Source organism: Balaenoptera acutorostrata, chromosome 13, assembly GCF_949987535.1.
Source record: "Balaenoptera acutorostrata chromosome 13, mBalAcu1.1, whole genome shotgun sequence".
NCBI lineage: Eukaryota > Metazoa > Chordata > Mammalia > Artiodactyla > Balaenopteridae > Balaenoptera > Balaenoptera acutorostrata.
The window spans coordinates 4,543,395-4,552,929 of record NC_080076.1 but is presented as its reverse complement, the minus strand read 5'-3'; the positions used below and the strand labels follow the sequence as shown (position 1 = coordinate 4,552,929).

At 46.0% G+C, this 9,535-nt stretch overlaps 1 protein-coding gene across 4 annotated transcripts in view; it reads left to right on the top strand.

Annotated features, from left to right (window-relative positions):
• Positions 1 to 8,946: 8,946 nt before the first annotated feature.
• CNDP1 (carnosine dipeptidase 1) overlaps positions 8,947 to 9,535 on the top strand; it is a 28,244-nt gene continuing 27,655 nt past the window's right edge. For 3 of the 4 annotated variants that reach the window (XM_028164119.2, XM_007172754.2, XM_028164118.2), the window contains exon 1: positions 8,947 to 9,154. In XM_028164119.2, coding sequence (XP_028019920.1) covers positions 9,093 to 9,154 — 62 coding nt within the window. In that variant the 5' untranslated portion in view covers positions 8,947 to 9,092. The remainder of the gene's footprint in view (positions 9,155 to 9,535) is intronic. The other variant, XM_057526917.1, reaches the window with a different exon arrangement.

Below are 9,535 nucleotides of genomic sequence, written 5' to 3'. Positions count from 1 at the left end.
GGCCTCTGGGGCTCTAGGGAGTAGCTGAGTGGAGGTCAGGATGGTGTTCCCAGCCTGCCTGCCTTTTCCTTTGCACCTTCTCACATCAAAATGTGACTATGGGCCGTCTCAGGCTCACAGTGGAGCCAAGTGCAGTCTGTTCCTTTCAGGTCGACGTTGGGCATCATAAATCTGCTGTATTTAGTAGAACCCATTCCCCCACGTCGTAAGGGAATGGCCCTGAAGCGGACTGCTGTGTGAAGGTACTGTTTGCAGAACTCCTTTGACGTGTGTTCCCTGAAATGGCCTTGCAGGAGAGGCTGGTTCAATGCACAGCTTGAAAGGAACAGTCATTTAGTAGGAGCTGAAGTTCCTCAGGACAGCAGACAGTCCAGGTCAAACCCACCCAGGAGGGAACAGTGTGGACCAGGACCCAGACGTTGGATGGATTTGGTCCTGTGGCCCCAGCCGTTCATGTGGGAGAGACCAGGGACTAACCCCGCCCAGGGATAACTCTGACTCCCAGGCCTGGGGTGATTTGAAAGGTCTCTCTAAGTGCTTTGGAGACTCACAGCCTGTTAGTGGTTGAATTGCATCCCCTCAAAATCCGTATTAAAATCCTAACCCCCAGTACCTCAGAGTGGGACCGGATTTGGAGACGGGGTCTTTGCAGAGGTCATGTGGGCAGGCCCTAGTCCAGTATGACTGGTGTCCTTATGAAGGGGGACGTGTGGACAGGAATGTACCCAGGGAGAGGGCCACGTGAGGGCGAAGGCAGAGGCTGGGCCATGCGTTTGCAAGACAGGGAACATGGACAATCACCTGCAGCCCCTGGAAGCTGAGAGAGGCCAGGCAGAGATCCCCCTGCCCTTAGGGAGGAACCAACCCTGCCAACGTCTTGATCTTGGACTTCCCGGCCCAGAACTAGGGGAGAATAGATTTCTGTTGTTTAAGCCACCCGTTCTGCCGCCCTTCACTGTGGCAGCCGGAGCAGACTGATGCCCAGCCTGTCATGCTGACGCGTTCTAGGGTCACAGTGACAGCACAGGGCCGAGGTGTCACCTGCCAAAGGTAACAGCGTGTGTTCGCGTGGCCTCCCTCAGGTCTGCCAGCCTTGGGCACGTGCGCCTGCTCCCTGCCAAAGGTGACACCCTCCACACACGCCAGGCAAAGCCCCTGGGCTGTCACCCACGGCCTGGGCTGGCCTTGATGGCCTTCAGTAACATCAGATGACTTCCAGGCCGCTGCCTCATCCCATGTCTGTGCATGCGAGATGCATTGTCTCTCCCTCTGCTGGCTAGTTGAACGCATGTCTCTGAAGCAGCTTTGTTTTCCGAATGTGAATAGGTCCACTATTCCAGCTTTGTCTTCCCTCTGGGGGAGTGGGGAGGGGGCAGACAGGCCCTTCGTGGGGGGATGTTTAATGTGACCAGCTGAGGGCCTTGGTGAGACCTCCTCTTCCACTTTCCTTCGAGGTCCGGGGGAATTGCTGAGACCACAGAACTGCCGCCCAGTGGATCCCAAAGTAGGAAGGATGGTGAGTAGACCCTCCAGCGCTCAGAGTCTAGGGGAGCAGAGTGCTAGCCTTCCGCCTGCCTGACGGTGCGTGTGCACGCCGGTGAGGCAGGTCACGGAGCGGATCCCCACCTGCACTTAGACACGTTCTCAGGTGCTCCCTTTCTCAGCCTGAGCGACGCAGCATTTGGAAGTAGTTTATCGGCACGCTTTGGGTGGCTGTACGTTCCAACAAATAATTAAATGGCATTATTTTCAAGCATCTTATACAGTGCCTGGAAGGCAGTTCCCCTCAGTGAATGCTGGGGTCCGGGGTGCTGACGCAAGGCCCAGGCAGGTGGGGTGAACTAGACGTTCAACAGCACACTTCTCCATACTCGTCTTTTCTTCCCACGGAAAGCAACATTCTTATCAAAACCATGGAGCACAACTTCCAACTGCTGAACGCAACAGTCCAAGTACCACTTAGAGGGTGATGTGGAGAGCTCTACACACCCAGGTACAGTTTGCCGCCCTTTCTCACTGAACTCTGAACCCTGCTCTGCTTCCTGCTGCGCCCCCCCACCCCGCCCCACACACACACACACAGAACATGAGTGTGAACAGTTTTGAGGTGGAGGTCTAGGAATCTGCATTTTTAAAGCATGGAATTCAATAATTTTTAGTATATTCACAGATATATGTGACCATCACCACAGTTCATTTTAGGATGTTTTCATCACCTCAAAAAGAAGTCCTATACTCCTTAGCGATTACTTTCCTATTCCCCTATTCCTGCCCCAACCCTAAGCAGCCACTGATCTACTTGTATCTCATTTAGGGCTCTCTATGGTGCAAGCAATGACCTATTTAATAAGAAGCATTTCTAAGGAAACAAAAATAAAGGTTAATGATTAAAACAAACTACAAATTCTGTTTTTGAGTCCAGAGGGCAGTCGGTCAAGAAAACCTCTGGCTGTTGGGCTCAAAGCATCTTTAGATGGTGGAGTGAGGGCAATTCTGGCAAATTTCCTGGTTTGTAGTTTGAATGACTCTGGGATGGTGTTGGGCATTCTGGTGAACTTTCCGAGTGGCCCACCCAGCAGCAGTCAAGCAAGTTGTCCATACGTGATTCATCATGGTGATTTCTCTGTAGTTTATATCAGCTCCAGTTTGTAGGGCTTCAGGAAAAGGGCAGCTTTAGTTCATAGTGACTCCAAGTTAGAAGGGTAGGAGAAAATTGGAAATGTTAGTTTAAAGAGTTGTAGCCAGATATTGGAGGAAACTAGCAGAATTCAGGGTCCAGTTTACGAAGAGATAACAAAACCTCAAAGAGAGTGAATAGGGCTTAGATCTGATAATGGATGTACTATAGTTTTTTATTGTAACATAATGTTCTCTCAACAGTGACCTCCATTCCTATCAAATATAATCAGAGCAGGACTAATTGGTAAACAGTCTAGTCTCATTACACTTGGCCTGATTATTTGCAGAAGTGCTGCAAGAGTAGTGTTTGATCATATCAGCTCTTAAGTCCACTTTACTGGAACTTTCAAAAGGAATCTCAGATTAGACTTGTAAAAGCTTCTCAAGGCCAGGAAGCCAAGCCAAGTGTCACCATCAGACTTGACCTGCAATAACCAAGATTTGGGTGAATTCCCTTCTTCTTGAGGCCTCCAGTATACCTAAAGATTCCTGGGTCTGCCAGAAAGTGACCTGTCTTACTCACCTGTAAGAGTAGGAACTCTGTAACAAGGCACCAGGCTGTCTTTTCAGGAGGCTTTATTGGCTCAGTAAAGTCAAGTTTAGTTCCTTAAAACTTCCGTTCACATCTGATTCTATGCCTATCATTCTCAAATATGGCATCTCAGCCAAGGCCCTGGTAATAAACCAATGTTTTCAATTTAGTCCTGTTACACAGAGAAAAGATTCTTATTTAACTTATGCATTTGCATATATATATATATATATATATATATATATATATATATATATATATATATATTGAACTACAGTGTCATGAAAATAAGAGCACTCAGTAAAAGTTTATAAATACTGGAGGTATGAGGGAGAAAAACATAAATGTTTCAATTCTGTTTACAAAGATACAATTTATCAGATTACTATAAGTTACAGATAGCTTAAGAGAAAAAAAGTTTTCCTTAAACCTGGAAACAAAACATTAAAGAACTAGCAATATTTCAAACAAAAAGTCACAAAAATTGCAATCATTCTCATCAGTTCATTCAGTCCCATATAATGATTTTTGTTTTGCTAAATCTTGGGTTACAAGTTTTATGAATACGTCAGCTTTTCCATTAGTTCTGGAAATCCTTGCTCAGTCCAGTGGCATGGTCTCAAAGTTAATTCAAGTGATGTCATCATGGTGCTTCTTGCCTGTAGCTGATTATAAATGTTTTCAGAGAAGAATCAGAATAAAACTATAACTCTTTGTGAATGACAAAAGACTTTAAATAGTTAAAGTCAGTTATATAGTCTCATTATAGTTAAATAGTTAAAGATATGGTGAGAGTTCATTTTAAAAAATGACTCAGTGGACAAGGAAATTTGATTATTTCTAAGGCATACAACGTTTTAAGATAAAAATTGGAATTATGATGATTAATTGGACAGTAAGGACACTGACAAATTTCCAGGAATTTTTGCACAATTTTGAAATACTTATATTAGTAGCATACACCCATACAAATATAACCTGTTAAACATCGCTTTTATTTGACAATGCTTCTCATGTAACTTAACATATTAAATAAGCCTAACTAGTTTCATATCACTATTTTTATAAGGAGAGAGAACAAATCTTTGATATTTTCTGGGGGCCCTCTGGAAAAATCACAAAGTTGGTTCTAGGTCAAAAAAGACTTCATTTAAAATTTGACTTTGGGAGGTTCTCAGATATGTCAACAGGTTTAAGACACTTGATTCAATGTGATCACAAGTCACCATGAAACAATACTTATTTCTCTCTTTTTTTTTTTAGTTATCTCTAACTAAAGTGACTTAAAAGATTTCAAAGGCATGTTCAGAAAGTTGCATAGTTATAAAAAGACTTTAGTTCTTTTAATATTGAGAAGACTCAGTTTTCTTAAGTAATGAAAGAGCTGATTAAAACAACATGAAATACAGGAAATTATTTTGATAAGTGCAGAATCTTTGTTTTCTAGGCAGATTATTCAACAGGTAAAGAAAAATCTTTTGCAATAATCCAAGAAAACCTTGTCCTTTTAACAGAGTAAGAATGTTGAATTCTAGTTTTGCATAGGCACACTGTTGATATTAAAGATCTTTTTTTAAAAAACAAAAATCTTAGAATAAATTCATTTAGTTTTAGCCAGCTTGACCACACAACGTAAGATTTTTTTTTTCTCACTCTCTCTTCTCCAACTTTTTATACCTATTTATTTTTTTGTCCTTTATTCTCCTTAAAAAAAATGAAACAACCATTAAATAACCTCTACACTAGGACAAAATTATTCTCCTTTTTCCTTAACGAAAACACATCTTCATACCTTATACTTTTTTTTTTTTACCAAAATCACATTTTGCATCCTTGCATACTTTGTATATAGAGATTTTTTCTTTACCCTTTTTATTTCTAGTAGTTTCACTTACATAGAAGACTAGAATTCTTAACCCTTAGTAATTAACATCTAGTGAAAACTAGGAGGTAGGCAATCGTGAACTGTTTGTCACATACAACATTCTGTAGTAGGTGAGCAAATTTACATACATATCATGTCATAATTTCTAGGGGCATATGCTCCCTCATAGTACAGGTTATTTTCAATGTGGCGAAAGAACATATTTACTAACAGACTCAAATACCTTTAGTCTCTTGGTAATAAGCCAAAAGTGTATAAATTTAAACTTATGTTTAGAAATGTCAGTGTTTTATCTTATTTAGAAATGATCTGGATATTTAATGATCACCCATCATTTAACTTAATGTAAATTAAAGGTTTAAGTTACCAAAAAGATTTCGGAACCTATTTTTGAGCAGACGTATTTTATAAAACCTAATTCTCACTTGGGTTGCTGCGGAGGAGTTTGTTGACTGGTGCTGGGAGCCGGGCCCTTGGAGATGTCGTGGGAGAGGGAAGAGGTGGTGTGAGTCCAGCCTCGGTCCTCGGGCCCCGTGAGGGCAGCCAGCACAGAGCTCCTGCCTGAAGGGAAGTATGGGCACATGGTCCGTGTGGTGGAGCCCAGACAAGCTGTTACACGTTTAGTCTCACTGTCTTGGGGCAGATGGAGAAACACTGGAGCCAGGGAATTGAAGCCTAAGGACACCCCTGTCCCAGCCCAGTGCACAGGACAGTAGGTAACTCCTACACACCAGGATGCGAGGGGTTCCTGTCCCCAGAGGGGATGCGTTTCTGATGGGTCTTCATGTTGAGACTGTTTACTGAGGCTGGCACAGGGCCAGGCTATAGAGATGAATTCGTGGTAGGGTCTTCTGATCAAGATTCAGTATGAGTTCACTCTTACTCTCTGCCATCCTCTTCAAACAGTGCAATTACATGTACTTTAAATGTTTTAATTAAAAAGACATAGACTCAAAAACAGAATAAATATCCCTACTGAACAGAAATAAAACAAAACACACAGTGGTGAGTAGGGGCTGAAGCTGTGGCTTTGCTGGACTCTGGGTCCAAACGGACCATGGCACCTGGGAACGAGATGCCTGCAGGGTCACAGGGACCAAAAGCCCCCCAGGCACAGAGGGCAGCCAGAGCCAGCGCTGCTGCTGGGAACCCAGGGGTGGGGTGGGTCTCCGCGCTGAAGACACAGTGCCGCCCCCATCGCACATGGGGAGTGCCAAGCCTTCAGCCTGGGACCTGGCCCCGGGCTGGGCGTCCTGCAGCACCAGGGGGAGGTAACCCCAGATTTCTAGGCACAAACCATTGCAGAGAGAAGGAGAATAAACCAATTGTCGTCGTTCAAGTTGAGCCCGCAGGTTAAATTTCTGAAGTATGTTAGAAACACTAACAATAAGAAAGATAATCCACAAAATTAACTGGGAAGTGAATTTACTGCCACTGAAATGCAAACAGTAGAACATGCTTCAAAATGGATACAAAGTACGTTTAAAATCTTCAAGAGATAAATGAAGGACTAAGAATAAGAAATTATAAAACAAGTGGGCACATATGAGTCAAGAACAGATGGATAGGAAACACAACCAATTAGCAACCCTGCAAATGGAAACTAGTCACTGCAGTAACTCAGCAGAGGATGTTAATGGAACTGGCCACAGCCGAAGAGAGAATGCATGAGCCGGACAGCAGGACTGAGGAATTCACCCAGGAAGTGGAGCGCAGAGAGAAAAGGAAAAAAAGATGGAAAAGAGAAGAGAGCTGGAGGACATATGAGAGACTGAAAGCCAGCTGTAGTAGCAGTCCTAGAAAAGAGAGTAAAGGAAGTGGTGGAGAAGTAATGTGAGCACATAGGGTAGGGGGTCCCCGGAGGAAAAGAACCAGATGCAGCTTTTTGACAGAAGAGAAGCCATTTTAGCCTAAGCCATTTTGGGATCTAAGCCTGGCCACCATGCTTGCCCTTGAACAGGTCTCCGTAATTAATGATCTTAAGGGAACGAAAGGAGGTGGAAACAAATGACTGTCATCAGGCAAGAGAAGTAAAAAGAGTGAAGATAATAAATCAGTTGTAGAGACTCCCAGTTCCGTTTCAGTGATAAAGATTAGCCTGAAGGCTCAACCCCGAGACCAACTGGAACCTCAGGGGTGATAATGTTGACCTTTTCTGACCCTCGTGACCTCAGTCAACTAAAACTTGGACTCTGGTGACCTTTGCCCCAATTCTGTGCTGAAGCCCCTTCATGAATATGCATATTCCCTTAGCTTAAAACTTTCCCAATTTTGCTGTTTGGGGGGACACTGCTTTGCGAAATATCCCTGATGTTCTCCTTACTCGTTGCAAGTGATAAATCCTTCCTTCTCCCACTCTCTGTCTTGGTTGTGTCCTTTGGCTCGACACCCACCAAGAGGTGAACCCAGTTTTCAGGTAACAGTGATATTAGAGAATTACTAGGCATTTTACAGAATAAAAAAAGACAGAAATGAGTCTTCAGTTTGAAAACAGTGATGATTGAGCAAGATGTGTAAATATGTCAGTCAGACCCATCACAGTGAGGTTGAGGGCATCAGGGAACAAGAGCAAGTCTGCAGTCACTCAGGGAGGAAGGGGAGCGGCACTTGGCGAGGTGCAGGCTCTGGGCTCCGTGGGATGCAGAGGGGGGTCCCCGTGAGCCTGGAGCAGCTGGCATGGCTTTGCTGATGGAGAGCTGGGAGGCTGGAGGGGACTCCCAGCAGGCAGGTCAGTGAACAGAGGTGCACATGTGGGTGTTTGGGGGTCTGCCGGGAGGGAAAAGTCTGCCCAAACTTGCCATGCACTTTTTCCCTTATTCAGGCTTACAGCTGGAATAGTTTTATTAGTAGACAGATTCTGCATTTTCTACACAGTGTTGAAGTAGAACTAGTTACATTAGTGAAAATCAACTACTCTTGGTGTCCTTCAAGGCTATGCATGTAATTATTCAGTAAATACTGGCTGGACTTGGTCTTGTTCTGTGACAGGCACAGCTTAGGCTCTTGGGGACCTGGGACATAGGAAGACCAAGTCTCAGTTGTCATGCAGCTTATGTTCAAGTGAGTCAAATGATAATTATTAAATAAGCAAATAAGAGAATATTAGTGACAAGAGACTAACAGAGTGTACTGGGTCAGATAATGGCCCCAAATCCATGTCCTCCTGGAACCTCGGAATGTGACCTTACTTGGAAGGAGGACGTTTGCAGATGTAATTAGTTAAAATCAGGTCCTACTGGATGGGGTGGTCCCCAAAGCCACTGCCTAGTCCTTCTTAGAAGAGGCAGGGATATGCCCAGGAGAAGGGCAGGTGAAGACAGAGGCACAGGTGGCAGGGATGCCGCTACGAGCCAAGGAACACGAGGATTGCCAGCCACGCCCGAGGGAAGAGCAGGAGGGACCCTCCCCTGGAGCCTTCGGAGGGGGTGCGGCCCTGCTGGCACCTTGAGTTCTAACTCCAGAACCGTGAGCGTTTGAACTCCTGTTGTCCTAAGCCACCCAGCCCGTGGCACTTGGTTCTGGCAGCTACAGGAGCGTAGTACACAGGGATTGAAAAGTTCCTGCCCTGTCCTTGACATGGCCCTCGTTCTTGACTATTCAAGTGTTGAACTTTCGTCCCCAGCTGCACAGTAGCCTGTGGCACTGATTCAGGAGGAGGCCAAGCCTGGAATTCTTCCTTCCCTTTATCGTTGGGACCTTGCTTCCCAGTGTTGAAGGTCATAAAGCCCCATGTTTTGAAATCAAAACAAGTTTGTGCTGTGAACTTCAGCTTTAGAAGATAAGACTTAAAGGCGTATCTAGGTAAAAAGCAGGCGTGCTCTCTGGTGACAGTTCCGTTTGGCCCGTCCTGCCAGCACCCTGTCCTCTTCTCCCGACTCCCGGAGGCGTCGCTGCACCCCCCCGGTCACCCTCCTGCTGCTCTGAGTCTGGGTCTCCCTGCCTCTCGGGTCCCACTGACCTCAGCCCCGCCATCCCGTTCCCCTGCTCCCTCTCGTTATGCCGCCGGAACGCCCCGAGTTCACCTCTTGTGCCCTGAGATCATTCGGTCACTCCTACAGGTATTTTAGATTTATTCTGTTAACACTCTTATGCAAAAATGCCTCAGACGAGGTCTAGAAGAAGTAAAGGGGGCAGCGGCTGTGGTGCAGCCTCAGCCAGGAGCTCTGGAGGTCTCAGCCTCACCCCAGGTTTGGGCTCCAGGCTGGGCCCCGCACCGCTGATGCCCGGGGGGGGGACACCCTCCCCTCTCGGGGCGGGCGCCGTGGGCTCCGGTGCGGGATCAGAGCCCCAGGCTCGCCTCTGAGGAGCTCAGCGTCCAGCTCTAAGTGGTGGCAGCGCCCTCACCGTTTCCTGCCCTCTGTCCCGACCTGGGGGACGCGGCTGCCTGTCTGGGGGAGAAGCAGCAGGGGTCTCTGGGAGCTCCGGCCCTCCTTTGCTCC